Source organism: Coffea arabica, chromosome 2c, assembly GCF_036785885.1.
Source record: "Coffea arabica cultivar ET-39 chromosome 2c, Coffea Arabica ET-39 HiFi, whole genome shotgun sequence".
Lineage (NCBI taxonomy): Eukaryota > Viridiplantae > Streptophyta > Magnoliopsida > Gentianales > Rubiaceae > Coffea > Coffea arabica.
This window is the reverse complement of record NC_092312.1, coordinates 8265985-8292316: the sequence shown is the minus strand read 5'-3', so window position 1 is coordinate 8292316 and position 26332 is coordinate 8265985. Positions and strand designations below refer to the sequence as shown.

Sequence of the window (26332 nt, the reverse complement as noted above, 5' to 3'; positions counted from 1 at the left end):
TTCCCTGTTAAGATTTTTTTTTTTTTAAAGTACAAAACATTGCATGAATATTCGACTGGCGCGTGCATGGCACGTGCCACCTCTTAAACGCTTTTCGAAGCATCTTTTCGCTATTACCAAAACTTCCAAAACAACCGTCAAACCCTATCTGTACTCTTTCCTCCTCCCCCTTTCTATTATTCCCTTCGAAACCCTAAACTTCCCCATTAATCTTCGAATCTTTTATGGTTTTTCTCATGAAATTGAACAGATTTTTTCAGTTGAGGGCTGAAAGCAACCTAATTTCCAGCTCACTTTGATGATTTCTCAAAAAAAAGATCCCTAAGTTTTTACCATCTTCTTTTCAATCATCGAAGCCATCATGGATGGCTCTGTGGTGGATTCCGATCTCGGTGTCCCGCCTGAGTCATGGGAAGTTGCCGACTTAGACGCCACCATGCGCCGGCTCATGCTTTCGTCAGCTAAAAAGGAGTCCAATAGTTCTGTGAATAATAACGGTAATGGTAACAATCAATCTGAGCTCGGTGATGCGCTGGCGCCGGATTCAGCTGCGTCTTCGGCGAATTTGGGTGGGGGAGTGTCTGAGGATTTGATAAATTCTGTGGATCAGTTTCTTCGGGAGGCTTTGCAAAACCCTCGGGAGCGTCTTTCGGGTGAGGTTCTTTAGCTTTTTATTCTGTTCATGGATTTATTAGTGCTATTTATGCTTTTAAATTTGCAATTTTGTGTTTAATTTGTTTAGTTGGATTTGATTTTTAAGTTCAAGTGGATGTTTGCAAGTTTCTACTAATTTGATGTAGTAATTAGCTCGTCCTGGTCGGTATTGGAATATTGATACAGCTTAACTCTCTAACGTTACTTGCATTACCGAGAGTTTTTAGAGATATGAACTTTGATTTTCTAGAGGTGTGGCTATTCGTAGATAGTCTTTTAGGTAACTCACATTAAATGCCCCTATGTTAGGGTTGTTAAGTATGATGGAGAAAGGAAAGATGGGAAAAAAAGGGAGAAACGAGTCATTGCTATTAGTTGGGTCCTGAATGAAGAAAGGGAGACAACTTTTTGAAAATTATCTCTTGTTTGACATTGGAAGCGTTGAAAGGGAAAGAATGCAAACTACCAATGAAATAGATAGAAAGAAAGTAACAATTTGGAATAGGTGGTCTTCATCCTTTAGAGTATTCACCAATTGCATAATGGATGTGTAGAGGTGTTGTGTCTAGAAAATTCAGGTTTTGTATCTGTTTGTACTTAGAAAATTCGGGAGAATTTGGAATATACATGGGTAGATGTGTTCTAGGGCCCCTATTCACCAGGTGCTCTTCTTCTCTGCTATGGGTTCTTTGTGCTGACTGGTTGCTTTGCTTGTAAGGAAAGGGATTTTCTAATTCAACTTTTTGTTGTGAACAGTTTAATGACTCTGATTACATTCAGAAATGTGAATTTTGAGTCGCTAATTATCTCGCGTCCTGTATCTGATATGAGAGATTAGAAATGGTTCTTCGAAAGGTGTTTATGAGTTTCCGTTATCCTTTCTGTTTTGGTTTTTCAAAGCTGGTTTTGTCTTCTTTTTTTTTTCAGTTCTTCGAATGGAGCAGGATGTTGAGAAGTTCATACGCGATCCTACCAGACAACAGATGGAGTTCTATCAGCTCCCTACATCATATTTACGCTTGGCAGCCCATCGTGTTGCACAACATTACTCTTTGCAGTCAATGGTTCTGTTGGACAATAATTTACCTGATGGATCTGGCTCGAGAATCATTGTACGCAAGACTTCTGAATGTCGGATACCTTTGATTCGTTTAGCTGACATTCCTGTAAATCTGCCTTCAGAAGACACTGGGGTCGTTAAGGTTGCAATCAAACAGAGGCCACAGAAAGGGTCCCAAATTGCGAGTGGTTCAAATTCTCATATGTCAAAGAGCAATAGTTTGAAGAGTGTAGAGGAAAGAAAAGAAGAATATAACAGGGCTCGAGCACGGATATTCAACTCGAATAGCTTGAGCGCAGGTGCTAGTGGTAGAGGAGAAAGTGAACCTAGGACACAAGATTTTTCTCAGCATGTTTTACGTGGAGTATCGAAGACAGAAGAGAAATCTGTTCCAGGAGACGGGCAGCCTGATCTAAATGTCAGTAGGGGTTTGATTGATTCTATGACTGGAAGTAATAGATCAGCTAGAAGTAGGACTGAAAAGGAGCCAGCTGGTAGATCTAAAACTACTAATAGGGTGGCCATCTTTCGGGATCGTGAAGTTGATCGCAAGGATCCTGACTATGATAGGAGTTACGATAGGTATATATTCATTCTCCACTTTTGTTTGCAGCTCTATTCTTTTCTGCCATTAGTAATGGATTTTTCCATGTCGAGTTTGTTGTTGGAAATTATAAGCAGCGATAATTATTTGCACACTGTATGAGCAGTGGTTTCAGTTATCTTAGTTCTTCCAGTTAACATGTCCTTATGAGCGTGCTAGAGTAGGCAGCATTTGAAATAAGTTTTACCTTATGATTTTGTTCCCTAGTTTCTGTCCTGAAATACAACAAGCGTGTTCAATTGTAATCATGGTTTTCGATATGCGTGGTCCTTCAGACTAAAAATGATAAAGAGTTGATGTGCCGATTATGTGTTGTCTTGGCAGCTATGGCTTATCTTCAAATGGGTTTAAAGTAATTATAATGAAATCATTTTTTTTCTGTTAGGTACATGCAAAGGTTTGATCCTGGGTTTGGATTTAGTGGAGGAGGATACACCATTCAGCCTCTGTACACACCTGCACTAAATTACAATACCGAATTCCCACAACTTGGCTCAGCTCCTAGGCCATCAATATCGAGTGAACACCAACCACGGCCACTTCCCCAACACCTACCTGGACCGTGGACTGCACCATCAACTCCTGCTATTACTTATGGTCCTCCGGAGACATTGATTCCTCCCTTCAGCCCAAATCATGTTGGTGCGCGTTCTAATTCAGGTCTATACTTACACACTGCACAATATCCTTGCCAGCATCCTGGGATGGCATTCATTCATCCTCACGAACAGGTTCACCAATCCTTTGCTCAGGTATAGCTGCCTGTCTTTTCCAACCTTCCCAAGTAGATAGGGGCCTTGAGAAGTCCTTTAATGTAGTAGTTGCTTCTAGGGGTTGTTGTAACTCAAAAAATAAGTTGACAGAAAGTTTGGTCTGAGCGATCTGTGGGTGTTGGAGAATTTTTATTCTGGGTCATGTTTGTGTTACTGAGAGTGAAAATGATGTGAGCTGGATTTTTAGCTTATTCATGCTCAGTTTTGCTTTTACCCCTTGTGTTGGTCTGCTGGTGAGTGTAAGTGTAGATTCTCAGCTATCAAGAATCTTTGTAAACGGATACAGGGGTGTTACCTAAAACAGATCCATGTTAGATGGATATAGGTATGGTGCTATTCCATTTTCATTTCTTTTTGGACTAGTAAATGCTAATTTTCAACTCCATTTATTTTATAGTAAAGTGCTTAAGGTTGATCAGTGGATACGTTTGGGTGTACATTGTGTTTGGGTGGTTCGTATCATTAACTTGCTAGTTAAATTTGTGATGTAGCTTATGGTTATTTAGCTGCATCAAGTAATTTGCTGTTTTGGCTTGCATTATAAATAAAAGTTGCAGCTTCACTTCTTTGGAAAAGGCTTTTTGCCAAAAGTAGTTATGAAAAAATTTTTGTCTTCTTGTGACTTGCTCAACATGTTGGACAGGACTATATGCACATGAAATTGTATGTTTTGGTGGTTGTGATATCTTGTGCCATTCCATACAAAACTTGCAGATCCTTTTTCCTGTATTATTGTATTTGTGTATTGAAAGACTGCTGTATTCATTTTATAATCAGCTTCTGCCTGGTGTATTCTGCTTATCTGCTTGCTTTTATAATGATGCTCAATGTAGAAAAGTCTTATGTTACCCAATTCTTCTTTGGACAAGTCTTATGTTACCCAGTCTTATGTTACCCAATTCTCCTTGCAGTCTCATCAACAGCAACCTGATGCTTCTTTTGGATTAGCCCGGCCCCGTTAAGGGGCATGGGCCATGCCTGCACCTTGTCAGAAGTATTTGAGTGTGGAGTAGTTCAAGGAGGCTGCTGGAGCAGTACCTTTTTAGTGCTTCTGACAAGGATGCAGGCATAGGCAACCGAGGCACAATGGATTGGACAGGTCAACCCTCGAGTTTCCCCTGTTTGATCCATTGCAGGAGTCTCGGTTTTATGGAGCTTCGTTGATGATTAATGAGGCTCAGTGGTTTGGGTTTGGCAAATGCGTCATTTCGATGTGCTCTTGAGCTCTGCTTTGCCATTGATGATAATGATGATGATGAAGAATGAATATAGGAAAAGAACTGTCGGAGCTGTCAAAACTTCTGCTTGGTCGGGAGAAGGTATTGTCAGAATAATTGTTCCTCGTACGGCCTATGAGTTATAATAGGTCGTGCTTCACGGGTGGACTTGATGCTTCTCTCACGTATTAAGATATTTATTTTTCCTGATTGTGTTTCAGCACCATTGAACCCTGGAGGTGATCTAGAAGTGGAAAAAGGAGGGCTGACTGAGTACCTCGCCACTTGCGGTGGCCTTTGGAAGCTGTAGGTGCAGGCCAACTGGATTTGTTCAAAGCTCTGGTCACTTGAAGTTTTTTCCTGTAAAATGTTCACATGAAACATTGGTGGCATGTGTTGTACAGATATTTCCTTTTGTAACCATGATTTACTAATTTTTATGATTATTCTAACCTATACTTGCATGTTTATTATGTGTCGAAATACCATGTGGGCTAGTATTGTTCTTATTGTCTGTTTTCATGGTGGTTTGCTTTGAGTCCATTTTTTATGATTCTAATTATGGTTTGTACGGTATACGGGGCTTAATAGCTTACGTGCCCGCATCGTATTTTTCCTTTCCCAGGCCACGACATTGCGGAATGCAAGTGCTATAAACCCGCAGCATTTCAAGAATAATGACTAGCTATTATAAAGCTTGTGCAATTTATAAAGCGCTACACTACGCCAACTTGTATACGAAGCGATGAGCCTGACGATAAAAATCCCTCCTGCATAAGCAAATATTTATGTATTTTAAGATAATGACTAACGTGTGTTCCGTTGAGGAGAATTTTTCTTACCATGTACAAAAAAATTTTTCTTACCATGTACATAAAGTTAGACCCTTTTGTAATTAATGACGTTGGTTCAATAGTTAGGAAAGGGTTCCAGAATTCTCTCCCTTGCCAGTTTCAAGGCTCGAATCTTGGACTGGCAATTGGGAGTGGGAAGATTATGGGAATGGGTGGGAGGCAAAAAAAAAAAAATTTATTGATTATACCATTTTGTGAAATAAGGTTAGAGAAGGGTTTTTGGAGTCCTTTTTGTTATTAGTTTTAGGATTCAAATTTTAAATCGGTTCTTAGAGTTTTTCTTGTTTTCAAATTCAGAGTTCAAATTTTTGGTCTAACAATTGGAGATAGAAAAAGGACTGGGAGAATGTAGGGGGTTTGAATTTTGGACCTGATAATTGGAGATAGGAAATGTGTTAAAAAAGATGGAAGGTTGAAAAAAAAAAAAAAGTTCTAACAGGTTAATTACACTTTGTACTGCTGAACTATTTTTGAATTGTACTTCGCACTCTAAACTTTACAGAATTTAGCATTTAGCTACCTTGAACTATTAATTTGTAGTAAAATTTTTAAGTGAATCGACTCCGGTGGAAAAAAATAGCGACGTGCCCAATACGTCCTCCCTGTTGAAGTGAACTTCCAAATATATCCTGTAGGCGTCCTGGAATTCACTTTCCATTTCACACTTTTTCATTAGAACTCTCCTTCTCCCTCGACAGTAGGATTCTACCTTCAATCACTCCATCGATCGCCTCTTCTCCTCCGTTCGCCAAGGCTTCATCAACATCACTCCTCTTCTGAACTCTTGGACCGTATGAGTAGTACTTGGTCCAAAGCCGCCTCAAATCTGAAAGTTTTTCAACATTTTTGGCTGTTATTTGCACCCATCCATGGTGCTTGTAGAATTTTCGAGAATCTGTGCCTGGATGAATTAACGCAGGTTTCCTCTCGTTCCTGGATGAATTAAGCCGTAGTAGGATTTGATCCTACTTCTTCTAAGTTCTATTCACATCCGCTATTTGGGTGCCCAAATTTTGCGGTGTCTTAAATTTTTAGTCAAGGAGCTAAGTAATCGACAATCCTACTGTGGTATTTGTTGGTTAAGATATGATAGGATGCCTCCAATTTGGCGAAAAATTTTCATCGATTTTGCCTTAGAATGGTGGCTTGGTAGCCGTAATAGTCAAGCATACAGTTATAGTAGTTAGTTTGGAGAAAGAGATTGCATAACTTTGCTTGGATTTCTACTTTCTCGTGCGTGTGCTTGAGAGGCAAGAAAGAACCATGCGACGACGACTTTCTGATTAAAAAAAAAATGTAATGGACTTTCACCGGCCATAAATCACGTTTCCCTCTGACCTGGTGACAAGGGCATTTTGGGGACACAAAAAATGAAGGGATGAAATCGTCTTTTAATAGCTCCATCACCGCGGCCGAGTGTAGTCTGTTTTCAATTGCTTGATTCTGGTAAATTGTGTAGTGTACTGCCAAAAATGAGTGGTTTAAAGTAATTATTAAAGTGCTAGAACTCACAAAACTTCAGGGTGCAAAGTGCAATCCAAAAATATTTCAGGGGTTCAAAGTACAATTAACCCTAACTTAAATAAAGATTCTAAGTGTCTGAGTAGAATTTTTCTAACCATATACATAAAGTTAGGCCCTTTTGAGGCCCAAAAAAAAGGAAATATGTTTGGATAGGAGTTTATTTAAAATAATTATTACAGCACTTTTTGTGTTGTGACGTATGCGAAAGAAAATTAAAAAAAAAAAGATTAAAAATATGTGCGTAATTGCTATGGGTCGGTCATAAGATAAAGATTTTTTAAATCCATTCGCATTAAAGATAATTCAGCCCATGGGATCTGAATTTACCCGTTTTGGCTTCTCTCTTAATTCTTGGCACCTCGGCAAAAATGGCGTGATAATGGCCGAGAAAGCGTGACTAATTTGGTCGCTTGTGGACATAATTCTCATCAACTCCAGCCCACTTTGCCCTCGGCTTTATTTCATGAATTACCCCCAAACACAAAAAGATGCTCTCTTCAGCTGTCCCCTGCCCTCAACTCCTTGCTTCTACATGTTTTTCTTCCGCCCAAAAACAGCAGAATTTGCCGTTTTCCATCGTTCATTCTAACAATAATTTCTTGCCTGCCCAACTACGTCCCAAGTGTCTTTTTGTTTCTTTCCCCGAATTTGCTCTTCTCAGGAGTTCACAATCATTGCCTAAATGCAAGTCTCACGTGTGATGCTATTTAAAGCAGAATATCTTCCAGATATGAAAAAACATATAATTATTCCTCAATTTGATGTCACGACTAATGTCCATCCTAACACATTCCCCTTGCATCAAAAGTGCAAAACTGGGGCTTTACAGGTAGGTGACTGTTGTTTTGCGAGAGATGGATCTTCTTGAAGTTTTTTGCATTCCATTTGGTATAAATAGAGGGATATGATGAGCTACCAACGCAAATTTGTACCAAGCCTCCTCATTACGATGTCCAAGATCATATAAAGCATAATTACCTTTAACACCACCTCATCCACTGCAATCTAGCTCAAATACACGGTAAGAAGTTGTTCCCCTTGGAACCCAACTTCCCAGAAAATGTCATCACTGTACATTTCTTGCCATGTTATTTTATCATATGTGCTGATAAAGAGTAGTAATCATTGCCTCCTCCTCTTACTTCAGCATTTTGTTGATAACAAAAAGAGCAAAGGATGCGACACATTCATTCTATCCATTTTCTTCCCATAGCATTTTCTGGCAGATATTTAACTGTTTCATTGCATTACTCACCAAGTTATCTGATAGAGACTGAATCATGTTGTGCCGTTATCTCACTGTAGTCTTCAACCTGTGAAACATATAGATTTTCAATATTTTCTACACGTAAAATTTTGACAGAAATAAAGAACATATGCATCTGATTAGCAATAAAAACTTTCACTTCTCTGCTTTCTTCCCCTATTACAAGAATTTTCCTTTTACCTTTTTCTTTTTTTAGCCCCTTCTATCTAATTTGCTCTTTAACTATTATTGTTCTGCACATACCTTTATCAGTTCATCATGGAAAAAGAAAATGCTAATCTCTTCTGGGAGAACTGCCGCATCATGCTTGAGAATGAGAAGCTGAGGAAGAAAGCCAAAGAGCTCAGGCAGGAGAACGAGCTTTTACACGAGGAGATGAAGCTATGCCGTGAAGCTGATAATCCCAGTCCCCAAACTGGGGCTGAAAATAATGCTGGGACAAGTTCTTCCACAAATAAAAGGAACTCCAAGAACTCTGAACAGAAGAAAATTTGAATGGGTCCGTTCCTTTCCAGAAGAGTTTAGTGATGTCTTTCACCCGTTCTGCCTGCTTGGGAGTAGTATTTACTACCCCACACATTACCTACTTTGTCAATTGGAGTCATCTGTCCATCCTTCTTACAATAGCAGTTTCCTTTCATGCGGAACTATGAAGTTTATGTAGCTATAATCTCTTTTCAGAAAGCATTTACTTTTCAAGAAAATTCAATCACACACACACACACACACTCTCTCTCTCTCTGGTAAGAGACAAATAAGGAAAAAGTGCAGCAACCCCCACCAGGCTACTTATCGACATTCAGCTTCCTGTCAATGCTAGAGAATGTCTGGTAAAACGCCCTAAAGTGCTTGTATGCAAAGTCCACATCTTCCTTCCCACATATCTCTCTAACACTGCATGAATTACAGGGAGACAAAAATCACAAACAACTATTAGAAACCACTTTTCCACCTAATGGATATGCATGAGGCCAAATCAATTATACCAAGATTTTCATGAAGCTCATAAGATGAAAAGGGTTGGAATCGTCACATTATAGGATACTACCAAAGAGTGCACTCAATTCCATGCCATGAGACTGAAATTAATCATCCAGCTATCATATAAGTCATCTTGTAGGACATGGTGCAATCCCCATCACCAATGCATGAAATAATGCATCTTTGCTTTTGGCATGATAATTCTAGATACTGACAATGAATACAATACGGAGTTAATGAAATTTCGCTTCTTAGACTTCTCAAATAGTTTCGTTTCCTTTGCACATTCAAGCAAACTATATGAAGACTTGCATTTCGTGTCTAAAGCTATTGCACAAATTAAATAATTAGCTTTGCTACCTGTGCATGGATAACTGAGCAATGCCACAATCAACAGTGCGAATTCCAACACCTGAAGCAAGTATAGGACCAATAGTGGATCCACAGCCCATATCATTTCTCACCACAAATTCCTATGAAGTGATGGAACAGAGATACTCAATTAGTTTCAGCACTGATATCAATGTCCAGAAAGAAATGAAGAAGGTGATCACTGAAATCACATAGTAAATTTTACAAATAAAACAATAATTTGCAGCAAAATTATCCAACAAGCCCACACGATACATATAAGGTATAATTTCCATACAGCAGGGACAAACAAAATCAAGGGGTGGAAGGAAAATGACAAGGAAAAGAAAGCCTGTTTGGTAAATAAAAATGAGAAAAACGGATAGTTGCATCAATGGTCAAGGCGGGGCAACATGTTTTGCACATTAGAAAAAGATTCAGACAATTACATAAGAATGTAGAGTTTGTGGGCTACTAGCGTATAGATTACTTTTGTTTGAGCAACTTAAAACACTTCATTGTCTGTAATATCATTAACAAAACAACTGGTATCTGATGAGCAAAGGCCATCAAATAAAAGTTAAAATAAGACCGTAATTCAAAGTAGGATCTGTTAAATCTGCCAAATGAAGCTATCTATCATATCTTAGCAACTTGAAAAAGGCACCCTTCCATAACACCTTTTCTGAAAAAACTCCAAGAAAATCAACAATTCATACTCTATTTCTTTTCATTCTGTTAGCCATATACATTTCCATTCATTTTCTGCATCTCTTGTACCACAACTAGCGTTGCAGATGTCCAAAGAGTGAGACATCATCTATTTAGTCCAGCATGTAATTGCGCTCCAGTACCAAAACAGATACAGGGTGGAAATTTATTTTTACCATCACAAAAAGAACAAATTTTGAAAAGGCAGAAGTAAATCAGAAACTTCAGTGTGTGCTCATAATCTTCCTTCAGTATTGATCACCGCGTTCACCTGAGTTGGAAGGTTATTCATTTTTGCAACTTCTTTAAAAAGAAATGCTGTAACTCCACTTGTAGCATAGCGTTGGTTGGCGTTATGCTTGATAACTAGTCCCTTTTGCAGTTCTGGACGGTGGTGCTCTTCATGCTTGTCCATAAAATTTGGATGAACTCCATGAGCCATGTCAGCAGATACTAGCACAAAAGACAGAAGGCTTGTCTGAGTTCGAAATTTAATTATCAACAGGGAGAAAATTTGATTGTATCAAAAGCTGCAAAGATTTTAAAATGCTTATATATTTCCTCGTTACCTTTTTAATTTTCAAAGACAAGTAAATGAGACAGCATTCTTCGAGTCACCAATTACGGCTAGCTTCTTTTAATTTCAAAAATTTTCAGTTTAAATGCTACACAATTTTTAATTTTTCATAAGACTTGACAAAAAGAACCCCCAAAAAAAGTCCATGTTTAAGAGGCTAAATGTATCCCTTCCTAAGCAAGGAAGTAAAGTTAAAGCATGCACATTAAACACCAATTGCATGCTAGCACACTAGTCAATGAAGCATACCATTCTGTCAGGGCCCAATTTGTTCGCGGATGGAATGAATTGGCCAAGTCATACCAGGATAAATTTTACCGAGATAACTCATCCTTGGATTTTTCACCTCAACTAACATTTTCTGAAGTTTGGTTAGTAATAGATTATTCATGGTACATCCAATGGAAATTGCAACATTATGTCCGCTAACCATAAATTGATTCAATAGTTACCAAATGAATTCGAAATGTCAACAGGGTTATTTTATCCCCTGAGCTAGGGAGTAATTTGGTTAAATGGGAAGATTGGTTCCTGTGTAAGAAAGCAACCAAACAAGGTACCGCATGGGATCAATAATTCTATCCTATGTCATCCCATGAACCAAATGGACACTGACGGTACACGTACAGGTACACTGCACCATATCAGTGAAACAGTAATAGATGGACATCCCTTCAGAAGCTCCAAAGGGAAACAGTAACACGTATTGTCCTCTGATGCTACATCTACAGTACCACTATTGCATTGTGTATATATCTATTTATGATGCTGCACAGGGACATCAAGCAGTTAGTCATTCTCTTAATTTCTAAAATGCTTCAACATTTTTGGCCAGAAATGGATTGGCAAGAGGCTCAAAGCTTGATTCAAGAAATTAATCTGAAAGATTCGAGTAAAATCAGATTATATGCCGAAGAAAGAGACATCTGCAGCAAAACAGGCATGAGCTAAACCGAATGGAAATGTACCCAAAAAGGAACAGCGAATTGCACGTGCAAAACTGCTTTCTCTAACAGAGTGGAGATCTAAACAATCAGTTATTCGTCTCATGGCTTCAAACATAGTTGGTGCACCAGCTCCCTGATATGAATCTGAGCCCACCTACAGAGCACAAACTAGTCAACATTAAAATCCACTCTCTTAAAAAATAGCTGGAAAAAAGATGAAGAATTTGTACATGTGGGCCCTTCCATGAAATTCAAAGATCAAGTGAAGTGCACATGACGAGTTGCGCTGAAGCATTACACAAGCAACATGATAATTAATTAACAAAATGGAACAACTGAGTAACAGGAAAATTGGGATTGGGTAACAACAAATACATTCACATATTAATTGCAAGTAGCACCAGTTGCAGTCAATCACTCATTTCTCTAATTAGGCAGGAAAGATAAACAGAAAATGTATCATCATCTGTGCTAAACCAGTAATATCATAGTTTGTGGTTAGGTGATGACATCAGAAATGACAGCAGCGGCCACATGAAATTAGGCGAGTTAAAGCAAATATGTAGTCAGCAAACTGTTATAAAGTCTGACTCAATTTCATGAACACTGCAAGAAGCTTAGAGTCTCAAACGTGTACATAATAGACAAATCCATAGACTTGAAGAAGAAGAGATCATGCAATCTACCTGCGAGTCTAGGGCATATGAATTGTGTATATAGTGCACAAAAGATAAATGTGCTCAAAGATAGTAATTCAACTTTCAGAATAATGCCTCAGAGTAGCCAAATATAAGAACAAACTCGGGAAATTACATCTCCCATTATTGCTACACAAGGCAATACCTCTTCATTATCAAAAAGAGCAACCATACGAATCGCACGCTCATCTGACAAATCTTTGGGTGACGCACAAGAATCAACAAGAGCTCGCAGTGCACAAAAGCTTGAAGCAAGATTATCCAGTCTTCCAGAAAATATGAACTCATTGTTCACACCTCCAAGACAGCTAGGTTGAGTATCACAAACATTCAACTCAATACTAATGATGTCATCAATGTTACAGGCCAGCTCATCTGACAAGATCTGTAAATGACAGAAATGTAAAAGAAACAATAAAAATTTAACATCCACAAGCACCACAAACTTACCTAGAATTTAAGTCATCCTTCTCCTAAATCAGGACATTTTATTTGCATTAGAGGAAGCCTAAGAGTTATAAGAAGGAAATTTGCATGCTGGTTCTAATGACAGTAAGCATTTGGGGAAAAAAAATGAGGTTTTACAATAAAAGATTTGCAACAGAATTTCATTTTTTTCATAATCCAGGGTTTCTCCTAAAAGTCTTTTAAACAGTGTAGGCGCCTCTTGCTGCTGAAAGTAGCCAAGCAAATATTCAATATAGCCAGCAAACAAAGAGTTACCTGCAGTAGCTGTTGATGGTGAGCATCTTTTGAAGATGGCATATTAATTTTATCTTTGGTCTCAGCAGATGCATTATCCACTTTTTTTGCCAATAGTGGAATGAGATGTGTCTCAAGGTTGGGCTTAAACCCATCCTTGTTCACTGTACTAATGAACCAAAAAATCCAAAAACATAATAAACCAAATATGAGCAAAATGCTTAAAAATGAGCAAGCAAAACATCACAAAAGGACTAAGACTTTGTAATATGATTGTCATATGATGAGACAGTGAACTATGAAAAAGGCCCTACAAACTTCAACTGGATACATTTATGCTAGCCTACAAAACAATTAAGACAGAGGCTCCACAAAAAAGCTAAGACTTTGCATTTATGATACATGACATATGGAACTAGTTTCTTTTTCCATGAAGTACACAGCACACAACAATGCATCATGGAATGTGCACCAACTAATTTGTGAAATTGCCCATTACCTGTGAAATTGAACCAAGAGCTTTGTACAACAGCAAAATTAAAATTAGTCACTGGTTTTGCCAAAAGAGTAAGATATCACTAGAATAAATTATGAGAATTTCTTTCTTATTTTTGATAGATTTATCCATATATTGTTTTACTAGTTTACATGAGCTATTATGGATGCTTCCTATTGCAGGATGAAATTCATGTATGTGACATAATCAAATGTTATAAAACACTAATATCCATAAGTTTCATGTAAATTACAGGTTAGAGAATATATAGAGAATATATCGTCCTCAAAAGCCAGTAATGAATGCCAAAGTTATTGCTATAACAAAGAGAGAAGTTTTACATGCCAAAGCTCATTAAAATCACATTCCGCACTCTAATCCAAAGGTAATAAAATACACAGCATGATTTGATACTGAGGTGAATATTAAACTTCAATTAATCCCAGACTTAATGAGTGATTCTAAATCTTATAACTATGCAAAGCACATAAACATTTCAAATAGCTACTCAACCCCCAGAAACCAAAGTAAACTTTTGTAAACATTCATTTAAAATGAGAGAGAGACAGAGAGACCGTGTGTGTATGTGTACAAAAAATATCCATTAACAGTTTTATGAACTATGACAAACCGGTCAAGATGAATGGCTAATGTAGGCACTCGTAGAATAGGTCTTTTAATTTTAACAAGCTTATGCAGAAAACAGCCATTGTCAGCTCTAACGATGACCCTTCCAGCAACACTTAGGTCTCTATCAAACCAAGTATGCCATAGACCGCTGCCATAAGTTTGCACATTAACCATAAGATAGCCGGATTTGCTTGAGGCAGAATTTGGCTTCAGTTTGAGACATGGACTGTCAGTGTGAGCAGCAATTATATGAAAACCGTTCCCATTGGAATACCTGCAACATATTTTTATAAACTGCATTGTTGAGCGAAGAAATGGAAGCAAAGATTTTCAAGGCCATATCCTGCTGGTTTAAATCTTTAGAAGAACCACTGATAAGTGAGTAAAGGTACTTCTTTGCACTGGAAAGAAACAAATATGGCTAGTTGGATCTAAATAAGGCAAACGGAAAATGTACTATCTAGAAAGAAATTTTAAAAAAACGGTAGATTCTATGCATCATACCTCCTTTTTTTGAATAAATGCAACATATACTAAAATTACTGGTTATCCTTACTTTATCGAATTATCATATGAAACATTCATTGTGATAAAGAAAGAGTTAAAAAAATTACTTAAATATTAAGTAATGCATGATCATCTCAAATTGTAGCGAGTGTTCACTAACTTTCCCCAATGCCAAATGCAACCAGAGAGAACATAATCCAGCTAAAAAAGTTCAAGTCCCACATTGTCATTTACAAGTTGAAATCCACTAATTTATTGCAATAAAGAAAAAGATTGAAATCTATTTAAATTTATTATGTAATGTCACATCACATCAAATTGTAGCAAATTTTCACTCACTTTTCCCCAATGGCAAATGCAACCAAAGAGGACATATTCCGGGTAAAAAAGTAGCGCCCACCAGGCTTCAAGTCCCACTCATCATTCTCATTTAGAAGATGAAATCCAGCAGCAAGTAGTTGCCGTTTTGCTTCAGCTGCCAAAAGGGTAAATAGCAAGTTAAAACAAGTTTTGCTTCAGACTGTCTTCTATCATATGTTGCATATAGCATATGTAAGAATTCAAATCTCGATGTGCTCTTACTTATGCTTTGTAGGTATAGAGTCAAAAGCATGTCAGTTGTGTAGTAAAGAACTTCACAATGAATTCCTCATCTGTATTCACTTAGGGAAATTTTCTTAGCTCTAACTTTTCCTTCATATAGTTTTGAATCAACATTTGTTTGGCAGATAGGTAGATCAAAATCTATTTGTCCAACTGCAATGCACCAATCGATGAGGGCAAAAAGGAAAACCAGAACAGCAGCAAGCGAAGGTGCTGCTGTTTTATGCTCTAGCAGCAACCTTCCCACCAAGAAAATATTCTCATTCTTGTATCAAAAGAGAAAGCCTAGTCATTCATCACTTCTTTTTTAGAACAATTTGGTTGCATGTTCTAACCTCACTGGCCATAGCATTTACCAAACCATCCTTCAGTAGTGTTCCAATGGCCTAATTCTCCAACGTTCATTCTTTCTCCCACCATATAACATTTTCTAGGCTAATTGGACTTGTCATTGAGGTCTAGTATAATTCTCTATGCTTTTTCCTCCGACCTAAAAATTGCTACTTAATGCCGAGCCTCTATCTAAAGAAAATTTCTATGTATCCAGACACAATACTAGCACGTTATTCAAGTAAACTTGTTCAGTATTGATGCTTTACTTTTTAGAAAAAGCACTAAATATCAACATAAGTCCCCAAAGATTCGAACTCTGAAGACTAGTCAATGCTACGCACGTTAATTACTTCGATGTAACTAAAAATAAATTTGAAAACTTGAGCTGTAACTAAATATAAGCAAATTGCAGGAGGCTCGTTAATAGGTTGCTTATTGAATATACCAGTGGCATGAAATTGAGTCCAGGACTCGTTGAGATAATCCAATAAATCACCAACTACTGACCCACCCGATTCGCTACTGGAATGACTCTGCCATTGGGATTGAGTAAATCAACATAAATAATTGAACACATGATAGAAGGATCAGAAAGAATACGGCAGGTAAAAGTGACCTCGAGGGAGCCGCCGGCGGAGGATGAGTGGGAGGAGCTGGAGCAGAGAGGTGGAGTGAGAGAGGACAGTCGACGGAAGCGAGTGTTGCTGCGCTTGAGTGTGGAGGGAATTGGCAGAGAAGAGCGAGGGAATTTTGAGAAGAGGGTTGATGGTTTGAAGAAAGGGGATGGATGGAGAACTTGGACTTGGAAACGAGCAATTGCGGCTGCAGTCGGCATGAGGGGGAAGAGTCGTTTGGTTCCTCCGTCGGGGCTGCTATACAGCTATGGGACTAACGTCGGTTTTCTCTACCATACCTTCTCAACGACAGGGATGATAAGTGGAAGGAGACAGTTTAGGAGAAACCACATTCGAATTCCCATCTTTCTGAATACTAGTTTTTTAGGCCTCGCGCTACGCGCGAGGTTGCCCTAACTTGTGTTAATTTAATTTAATTTTATGGAGTAGGTTAAACGATGATAATTGGTAATATGATTGCATTTGATAATTAGAAAGTCATTTTGTATAGAAGGTATAGATGTATCAGTGTATGTATATATCAACCGTTATATGCAGTTGTTTTTAAACTGGTTTTTTTTTCCCCTGGTTGAAATATTTATTTTAAGTTAAACGTTCCTTTGTTGGAACAGAAGGGAAATCGTAGTGAAGAACAAATTCAGTTTATCATGAAAATTCTTGCTTCTCAAGGTAAAACAAAGCAAGAAAGCTAAAGTGGGAAAACAAAAATGTTGGGCTTGATTATAAAGTATGGAGTAGAGGTGTTGAAATGGGTGACTTGGGTGGGTTTGGGTTGGATAAAATGGGTAATGGGTATAAGTGAATTAACTCATTTATACCCATTTAATTAGATAGGTATAAATGAGTAAGTCAAAAAATGAATTGGGTAACTCAATTACCCATTTACAACTTATTTATTTTAACTTTTGGTAAACTCATTTAAATTTATTTTTGCAAAACAAGTTATCAATTTATACCACTCTTTGTATCCATTATTAGTTTTAAATATTTATTTATAATGTTCAATAAATTTAATTACCAATTTTTTTTCATTTATACTCTATGTTACAAAATTATCTATTATTTAATAATTGAATAATAAGAATATAAAAATTTGAACGAAGTACTATAAAAATTAATTCAAAAATTTAATTCAAAAATTTTGAACTTATACCATCTATTCATGGACGGGTATAGGTAAATTTAATTAGGTGGGTTGATTTGTCACCTCTAGTATCGAGCCATTATAACAATTGGTTTGAGTTTTATTAATATTGTCAACAAAATGGCTACGAAAAATGAGTACGAATTTGGGTTGGATAAAATGGGTAATGGGTATAAGTAAATTAACTCATTTATACCCATTTAATTAGATAGATATAAATGGGTAAGTCAAAAAATGAATTGTATAACTCAATTACCCATTTACAACTTATTTATTTTAACTTTTGGTAAACTCATTTAAATTTATTTTTGCAAAACAAGTTATCAATTTATACCACTCTTTGTACCCATTATTAGTTTTAAATATTTATTTATAATGTTCAATAAATTTAATTATCAATTTTTTTTCATTTATACTCTATGTTACAAATTTATCTATTATTTAATAATTGAATAATAAGAATATAAAAATTTGAACTAAGTACTATAAAAATTAATTCAAAAATTTTGAACTTATACCATCTATTCATGGACGGGTATAGGTAAATTTAATTAGGTGGGTTGATTTGTCACCTCTAGTATCGAGCCATTATAACAATGGGTTTGAGTTTTATTAATATTGTCAACAAAATGGCTACGAAAAATGAGTACGAATTTCGTCCAACATGGTAAGTTGTTTCTTCTACAATCTATACTGAAAATGTTTAAAAGGTAAGATGAGGGTTTGAAAATCAAAGTCAAAGGTAGATGCCACGAGTGCAGGACCATCTCTCGCTCTCTCTATCTCTGTTGGGCTCAATGTATCCAAAGTGGCAAAATTTTCGTTGAAATGGAATTTCTCATTTCACATGTTAGGCGTAGCTGGTGTATTCGGCGGCTCCCTATTCAGTGCCCATAACAAAGCCACGCGGATAGCAGGAAATTTCCAGCAAAGCCACCACCACTGAATGGCAAAAGACCAAACTGCCCCTCAAACTCACACAAATCACGCTATAACCGGCCCATTTTCACTGTAGCTAAGCCAACTGGCGCTTTTAGTATAGTAAAGATATATATATATTATTTTAATAATAAAATTACATATATATCCCTAATATTTTATTATATGTTAAGAAAAATTATTATTTTATATATTTTTTTAAAAATAAATAATTATATTTATTTTTTTTTTAAATCGAGCTCGAGTTTTACATTGAGAGCTCGTTAAGTTCGAATTCGAATGAGTTTGGGAAAATTAAGTTGAGATCAAGACTCGTTTTAATTAAGTCAAAACTCGACTCGACTCGATTCATTTGCAGCCTCATATATGATACCAAAAAATCTTCACGGTGCATTTAAAAAAAAATAATTATATTTATTTTTTTTTAAATCGAGTTCGAGTTTTACATTGAGAGCTCGTCAAGTTCGAATTCAAATTCGAGTTTGGGAAAATTAAATTGAGATCAAGACTCGTTTTAATTAAGTCAAAACTCGACTCGACTCGATTCATTTGCAGCCTCATATATGATACCAAAAAATCTTCACGGTGCATTTCAAGATGGGCGGTGACTATGTTCGTTATGCCAGGTCCGATTCCGATATAAAATGGTGACGAATAATCGGACTCGCAATAACCAATCACAAGCCTGATAAGCGGACCAAATCAATTGAACTCAAATTGCAAACTCCCGCTTTTAGTATAGGTAGGTAGATAGATATATATATGTGAGACATGCCCGCAAGTTTTTTAATCCATTTTTTTAAATATATCTTTAGAGATCAAGATCTAATGGTTCAAAGAATATCAAGTGTTGGGAGTGGGACAATAAACTTTAAATATGGGGACAAACTGATAAAATTATGGATATACATTATAAATTTCAGTGGGGTCAATAGCTCCCACTGCCTCCAACTATCTTCGGATTGAGAGCTAGGCTATATAAATGTCTACAGAAGAACCGAGCAACAATCAAGTATACTCAATGCAAATCCTAAAGCCACCAATATGTTGACACTTCTTTTGTTGAAGAAAAGAAGCAGTTCTTTCTCTTGTCGCCCACACCACTGAATGACAAAAGCCAGAAAATTTTCAGCAAAGCCAAAGCCATGCAGACAGCAGCAAAGCCACGCGGACAGACAGCATCGAAGTTCCAAAGTCTCTTGTCGCCCATACCACTGAATGACAAAAGCCACCACCACTGCATCACAACAGACCAAACTGCCCCTCAAGCTCACAGAAATCACGGTATAACCTGCCCATTTTCACTGTAGCAACTCTAACTCGCACCTTTAGTATAGTAAAGATTACGGATTACCCCAGATTCCTTTTTCCACTCTTCTTCTGAAGGTACAAAGTACAAACTAATGATCCATACTGGCCATGTGCGTGATACAAGTTTTCCATATGTAACACCGCATGTTTATGATAGTTAAAGCTTATAAAGACTATGCATGCCATGGATGTAGAAATTCAAAAGAGGTTGACAATATATATATATATATACACACACATATATCTATAGTACGTATATTCATAATATACATGTAAAAATTGAATTTTAAATTTAACTTTTATTTATATAGTTATCATTTATCAAATACTAATAATGTAGATATTATCAAGAGGGCAAATCGCGAAAAATGTCATTAAACTATACACTAGTGCTTATTCAATTCACTAAACTAATGTGTTAGTCAAAAATGTCATTGAACTAACCAAAATACATACTCCCTCCCTTTTTTTATAACTGACGTTTAAGAAATTTGCTCTAGTGTACTTTTATCTGTCGTTTTATTATCCCCATACAGTATTAATTATTTTTTCACAATTTTACCTTTTTATCTCTCTTTTCCAATACAGGGTTCTTAATTACTACTCTAGTTTGGTGGGAGTTAGTTTGCATTGCTTTTGGCCTAGTAAAATAGCACCATTTAGCACTCTAGTGAGAGAAAACATGGGTAAATTGGATAATTAATGAGGGTACAAAAGGAAAGTAGTGTACAGATTTAAGTAATGAAAATTTTTTCTTAATTGATGTGCAAAACCTTAAACGTCAGTTATAAAAAAAGGAAGGGAGTATTTTGTAGCATTCCGTGTAATTGAATTGTTAAGACAAACGGAATTGTTATCACGTGACTTCAAGGTTTAGTTTTTTAGGGGCAAAATCGTTGATTTAACTCTTTGGCTGAAATTTATGTTCATAAATGACTTCCCGAATAATTAACCCTAGCATTGGAGCGCCGTGGGATTGGTCGGGTGTAGACCGGATACCCACAGTGATAACAAAAAAAAAAAGGAATAATTAACCCTAGCATATCCACTTCGATTTTGCTCTCAGAGCCCTTGGCCACATTAGCAGAGCTATTACAGATATAAATTCGACAATTGCAGCCACCAACAAAGCTGCTGCAGAGGTAAATTCAACAATGGCGACTGCAAGGATTGTGAAAGGCGTCTCTCCTCACAACTTTGTCAAGGCTTATGCTGCCCATCTTAGGCGATTTTTCCATGGCTAGAAAATTTTATTTGAGGTAAGGCTTTGGAGTTGGTGCTTTCGGGAGGATTTATGGAGGGAGCAAGTGGAATGCAAAGCTGTCTGCCTCGTTTTGGTAAAAGTAGTGGGAGTATTGCTTGTCACATTCTTCAACAACTGCATAAGATGTATATTATGTTGATATAGACCCAAAAGGTGGAAGAAGAATCACATCCAGTGGACAAAGAGATCTTGACCAAGAAGAATCACATCCAGTGGATCCCATCCAAAGTCATTGGATTCTCTGATAGAACCAAAATTGCCTGAAGTTTTTTCTACAAAAATTATTGGCTACATATTTGGCCCAGGAGCAAGAGAAAATATACAAAGAGCATAGGTTGATTTATCTTCATATGCCATCAACAAGTTGTTCAAACCTTCATCTCCAATCTTCTGGAAAAACCACTTGATATGAGGCCTTGGAAGACCCTTAAGGTCACCGGTCCATTCATCTCTTTGGTAGCAATTTTAGCCTTTTATTTGGAGATATCCAGAGACTCACCTTGTAGCTCCGACAAATCAAGTTTCAGTGATTGAAAAGGGATCGGCTTGTCGAGAATAGCACGAACTTCCTTGAGTTTCTTGGCATTTCTAGCGATAAAAGTCACTGGCCGAGACAACACCGATCCCTTCACAACACCGATCCCTTCACTATAGCCATTGCTGCAAACTTTTTCTTGTGGTTCCACGTGTATTTTTTTCCTGTTATGTGTTTTTTGTGATTCTAGAGTGAAGCAACCACCTACTGTGGTTTATTTAGCGTTCTTAAAATTTTTGGACAATTTTGCCCTTCAAATCTTAAGCGTCACATGACACGAAATGATAGGAAATGCATTTTGATTAGTTCAGTGATATTTTGGGTTAAGAAAATAGTTTAGCACCCTGCACCGGCACAAGCATATAGTTTAGTGACATTTGGCGCAATTTACTTTATTATCAATGTAAAAAAAAATTTAATCATACACACACACACACATATATATATATATAATAGTAATATATATATATATAATAGTAATAGCTAAAAGAGTGTGTGCATATATATAAGAGTTCGAGAGAGGTTCATGAATAGCAACAGTATTTATTGCATGAGCAACAATTAGTGCTATCACACTAGTATGTAAAATTGACAAAAGAAGCGAGTCTTATGTATCAATTCGAGTTAATTATGTATCAACAAAAGTTAGCGGATTGGTCAAGAAAAAATACTTTTGTTCAATTGGAGGATTTTTCTATGACAAAAGTATCAATTTTAATTGGATTATAAGATTAACTTTCAATCTCCGATTAAAAAAAAAGCTAAAGAATCTTAAAATATTTGGAAATGGAATAAATAAGAAGAAAGAGTTGAAATCAAGTAATGAGTGAAAAAAAAGTGTCTCTATTGGAAATTGCATTGTAATTCTCTTGTTATGTTAAAAGTTACAAATCAATTACCAAACAACTTTTGTTTCGCTGGCAAGTTTTTTGTCAAGTTTGTCTGTTACAAGTTTTTTTAAAAATTTGTAGTTACAGTAATTTCAAAAAAATTTTCAAAATTTTTAAACTATACACTTCAAAATTTTAAAAAATTTACATACTTTAAAAATTTTTTAAAAACTTTTACAGTAAGTTACAGTAAAATTTTAGACAAACACTCAAAAAATTCACTTGTCAAACGGGGCATATATGTATTTTAAACTTTTAAATGTATGTGACTCTGTGTTATGTACATGAGCACATACAGTACAGGGGAGGAAAGTTCAATATTAGAAAATCTAAAAGGTGCATGTGAATATTTTAGAAATTTGGGAGGATGACGTTGAAATTATCATCCCCACGAACAAACGGTAGAAGTCAGCAAGACTTGACGAAGAAGGTCAGTGCTCGAATGACGAGTATCCCCAAATACTACTACTGTAACCGGGCATAACTTTGTAACACCAATCAGTTCTGTTATCCAATTTTTTTGGAAAAAGACGAAAAAGGAAAGAATCAACAGATCTCCGATCCATGGCGAAGGACTTCAACGTGCCACCGGTAGTATTTCCCTCCGGGGGAAACCCCGGTGCTGGGATAGGCCCCGGCCCCCAGCAACGTCGTCCATCGGCTCCGTTTCAGCCTCCGAGATCTGCAAACCCTAATATCCCTTTCATGTCTTTCGACGTGTCCTCTGCCCCGTCTTCCACTGCCTTCTCTACCCCTCAATTCGCCCCCACCACCATCGGAGGCGGTGGAACGGGATTCGAAGACGAGGCACCTCTCCTTGAAGAACTCGGCATCAACACTAAACAAATTTATCAAAAAACCATCTCAATCCTCAATCCTTTCCGGGTAAGAGCCGATCTCCACGACGACGCGGATCTCTCCGGTCCGTTTTTGTTCCTTATGGCGTTCGGGCTATTTCAGTTGCTAGCTGGAAAGCTCCACTTCGGGATCATATTGGGGTGGGTTACAGTGGCGGCTTTGTTTCTTTACGTGGTGTTCAATATGCTCGCTGGGCGAAACGGGAATCTGGATTTGTACAGGTGTCTTAGCCTGATTGGATATTGTATGTTGCCGATTGTGATTTCATCGGCAATTTCACTGTTTGTGCCCCAGGGCGGGATGTTGATTATGGTAATATCTGGGTTTTTTGTTATATGGTCGACCAGGGTTTGCACTAGGTTGCTGGTGGAGCTGGCTTCTTACGGGGACGAGCATCGGGGATTGATTGCGTACGCTTGTTTCTTGATTTACGCTCTATTTTCTCTGCTGGTGATGTTTTGAAGTGCTCAAATGAATTGTAACTCAGATGGAGTGTTTAGTGTTACTTATAGATTAGTTTTTTGTGACTGATTGGTTACCATTTAGGTACGGGAGTATTTTTGGTTGCTTTATGTTTTTAGAAACCTGAGTTCTTTGCATAAAGAGGGTAGAGTGGTGAATAGAGTAGTGGATGGTTGATATGAAGTGTTAAGGGCACTGTTCTTTTCTGTTGGAAATATTATAGAATGCTGCGCTTTTAGAAGTGTTTCTTCAGATTCCTGATCTTTTGTTCCAAATGTACCTATTTCTAGTTATAATTTGGTGATTCTGATGTGATAATGGATACTTGACATGGATGCTCATAGCTTGCGGGGCTTAATGATTTTCAAAGGACGATGGATTATAGTCAGTGATTATGTTTCTTTTTGTTCCCTCAGATATTGTCTAACCTAGGTATATGCTTATAAAGCTGTATATTTCAGTTCTATGGATGCTTCAATTAAAGATTGGTTATCGTGATGGTGATCAGTACCAGCGAGAAGAAGAAAGGAAAAGGAAGTGGCTTTGATGAATATAGTATGCATTTGACAACACACCACTGGTTCTGCTTCTCTTTTCTTCTTTAAAATAATCAGCCATTTTAAGTGTTGAACTTTGATTAGATAAATAAAATGCTGAGAACTTATTCATTACTGATGCTTAGCCATTGTTCCTTTCTTTATGGGTTTTCTTTCCTTTTCATCATTCCCATTTTTATTTTCCAAAGTAACAGTTGACTGCTGTACTCTCTTGAAAACTAGAAATACTAAGAGGGAGTTTTGGCATGCTTGGAAGAATGCATAAAAACGTCTAAGTGAATTTGTTTTATTTATTTTCTTTAAGATAGTTTCAATTTTTGTCTGGCGCTGGACAAAGCTATTATCATGATGTTCTTTTCTTCACTATTTAGGTAGACCTTGGTTGTTTACTGAATGGACAGATATTACACTGAATAGACAGTAGTTCTATTGTCTAGAGTAAATGCAATTCTCTTCTTCTGCTGGGAAATGCTATTGTTTAGTTGTTCTTTGAAGTCGTATATTTTGGGAATCTCTGTTCAATCTGAGTAGACAGTTTCCACCGTCATCCTTTTGGAAAAAAAAAATTGGGATTGTGGCTAATGGATGAAGAAGTTTTCTAGGATTAGATGCCTCAAAAGGAGAAGAAATAATTTGCCACACCCCTGCTTCTCATGCTCTTTTTTTCCAATTACTATCTGCATGTATGTATGTTGCTTCAAATGCTTGATGGTTAAGGACTATTCTAGGAAATGTCTGATGAACAACCTAAGTTGCTTTCGTGGGACTTTCTTGTTTTTGAATTTTGGCTCTCTGAATTTTTTGACCGGAAGTTTGCTTTTATGTTTCTCAGTCACGTCTGGTGCTAAATTTTAAGGCGTAAATCTTCTGTCTCCTGTTCTGTATCAGATTGTGGTGTAGATTTCTGTCTAGATATTACAGGATTAGTATCAGTAATAGAGTGATGGTTATGCCTTGCTTCCTGCTTGCACATCCTTGGTACGTTTAATGTTTAGGTTTGCCTTTCTTTTATTGGATGGAAATATCTTAATGTGCCAATCTTCATGAGTTATCTTCCAGGTTGACAAATGTTGATAGTTTAGTTGGATTTCTAAGAAAAACTATATGGCCATAAGATTAGCGTAGTGTGAAGAAACATCAGCATTCTTGGTTTCCTCTCCTTCACTTTTGAAACAAGTACTTGGGGTTTTTTAGATATGCTTTGCTGTATAAAGTACTGGGAGGATATTCAGAAACAGTTTAAGGTCATATACAAAGAGTTCTTATATTTGCACCTTGGAGTTGATCTTTGACAGTTAGGAACTTTAAGCATTTCACTCTCGAGTTACTGCAAGGAGGTTGTCATAAGTAACACGATTAAAAAGTTTTCAGTGAGGAAATAATTACCCTGAGTGATATGCTTCTCCCTCCATCTACTTTGTTACTTCTTTTCCATCTAATTTGAGTTAGAACGGCCGCTACCTACGTATTCATAAACTAGCGCTCTTAATTCCTGTGGTCTCTATCTTTACTTCTTGAGTGCCAAACTAGTGACTTCTGTATGCTTTGCATCTGAAGTTGTGGAGTTGCATAACACGTGGGTTTCATCTTTTCTGTCCTGAGTGTAACGAATGCTCTTATTTTCATGCTTTGACATGCGGGCATGTTGTAATGGTGTTGCATGTATTATGAATCGTACTGTTAATCTTTTGCTTTGACAGGTGCACAAATTGTGTTGGTGTTGCACCTATTCTGGGTGGATTCGGTTTATCTCTAATTTTAATTTATCCTTTGGTGCTTAAATTCTTTTTGCTGGTGTGGGTTTGGTACTCTTTTCAAGGCAGAGGAACTTGATTCTTTCTCTAAAAGTAAGAGATTTTTTTTTCCCTTCTCCAGTTCTCCTCTGGGTTTGTTCACCTGGATTTACGTTGGCAATGGGATCTTCTGCTGAGTTCTATTATTAGTTACATAATGACGGATACAAGTGGAAAACTTCATAGCTGGGTGGGTCGGACCGTATCATATGCATATGCATATGCATATGCTGGCGAGGTCATACTGAAGCAAATTTCCGCGTTACAGCTATTTATGCGTGTTGTATTTCGCGGAAACTCCTGGTTATAGTTTCTGAAAGGCGATGTCTAATTTGCTCAGGGGTACTCCTTTTAGACCAATGCCGTCACCCCAAGTGATGTCTCAACACTTAAAATGGTTTTGTGTTATGCATGCCATCAAAGTGGCTATTTTTTTTTTTTTTTTTTTTTTTTTG

General features: G+C 37.0%; 3 protein-coding genes and 1 pseudogene across 5 annotated transcripts; 3 read left to right on the top strand and 1 right to left on the bottom strand.

Moving 5' to 3' along the window:
* Positions 1 to 203: 203 nt before the first annotated feature.
* Positions 204 to 4776, top strand: LOC113725672 (uncharacterized). The gene is made up of 5 exons (XM_027248969.2): positions 204 to 653; positions 1582 to 2296; positions 2704 to 3070; positions 4003 to 4410; positions 4530 to 4776. The coding sequence occupies exons 1-4, from the start codon at positions 362 to 364 to the stop codon at positions 4051 to 4053; spliced, it is 1425 nt and encodes a 474-aa protein (XP_027104770.1). The 5' UTR covers positions 204 to 361; the 3' UTR covers positions 4054 to 4410; positions 4530 to 4776.
* Positions 4777 to 7594: 2818 nt separating this feature from the next.
* On the bottom strand, positions 7595 to 16478 carry LOC113725671 (probable aspartyl aminopeptidase). 2 transcript variants are annotated; one of them, XM_027248968.2, is made up of 11 exons: positions 16106 to 16478; positions 15935 to 16022; positions 14893 to 15028; positions 14048 to 14320; positions 12942 to 13089; positions 12364 to 12603; positions 11542 to 11674; positions 10268 to 10449; positions 9295 to 9407; positions 8197 to 8847; positions 7595 to 7999 (listed from the first exon to the last, which is right to left on the bottom strand). In XM_027248968.2, exons 1-10 carry the CDS (start codon positions 16322 to 16324, stop codon positions 8739 to 8741), a joined length of 1641 nt encoding a protein of 546 aa, XP_027104769.1. In that variant the 5' UTR covers positions 16325 to 16478; the 3' UTR covers positions 7595 to 7999; positions 8197 to 8738. The 2 variants fall into 2 exon arrangements, with proteins under 2 accessions (XP_027104769.1, XP_071930201.1); XM_072074100.1 differs by lacking the exon at positions 15935 to 16022 and having other exon boundaries at positions 16090 to 16460.
* Positions 16479 to 20494: 4016 nt separating this feature from the next.
* On the top strand, positions 20495 to 21540 carry LOC140035820 (small ribosomal subunit protein eS19x-like; annotated as a pseudogene).
* Positions 21541 to 22625: 1085 nt separating this feature from the next.
* On the top strand, positions 22626 to 26316 carry LOC113725670 (uncharacterized). 2 transcript variants are annotated; one of them, XM_072074098.1, is made up of 3 exons: positions 22626 to 23475; positions 23989 to 24082; positions 25960 to 26316. In XM_072074098.1, the coding sequence occupies exons 1-2, from the start codon at positions 22772 to 22774 to the stop codon at positions 24023 to 24025; spliced, it is 741 nt and encodes a 246-aa protein (XP_071930199.1). In that variant the 5' UTR covers positions 22626 to 22771; the 3' UTR covers positions 24026 to 24082; positions 25960 to 26316. The 2 variants fall into 2 exon arrangements, with proteins under 2 accessions (XP_071930199.1, XP_027104768.2); XM_027248967.2 differs by having other exon boundaries at positions 23989 to 24107.
* Positions 26317 to 26332: the final 16 nt, after the last annotated feature.

Bases quoted from the DNA above. Each gene is read 5' to 3' on its own strand.
- LOC113725672 (XM_027248969.2), top strand. From the start codon at position 362: ATGGATGGCTCTGTGGTGGATTCCGATCTCGGTGTCCCGCCTGAGTCA. The intron at 654-1,581 runs GTGAGGTTCTTT...TTTTTTTTTCAG, and splicing joins CCCTCGGGAGCGTCTTTCGG to TTCTTCGAATGGAGCAGGAT. The intron at 3,071-4,002 runs GTATAGCTGCCT...TTCTCCTTGCAG, and splicing joins TTCACCAATCCTTTGCTCAG to TCTCATCAACAGCAACCTGA.
- LOC113725671 (XM_027248968.2), bottom strand. From the start codon at position 16,324: ATGCCGACTGCAGCCGCAATTGCTCGTTTCCAAGTCCAAGTTCTCCAT. The intron at 13,090-14,047 runs GTTTGTCATAGT...TTGGTTCATTAG, and splicing joins TTAGCCATTCATCTTGACCG to TACAGTGAACAAGGATGGGT. The intron at 9,408-10,267 runs GTGAACGCGGTG...ATCACTTCATAG, and splicing joins TGAATAACCTTCCAACTCAG to GAATTTGTGGTGAGAAATGA.
- LOC113725670 (XM_072074098.1), top strand. From the start codon at position 22,772: ATGGCGAAGGACTTCAACGTGCCACCGGTAGTATTTCCCTCCGGGGGA. The intron at 23,476-23,988 runs GTACGCTTGTTT...TGTATATTTCAG, and splicing joins GAGCATCGGGGATTGATTGC to TTCTATGGATGCTTCAATTA.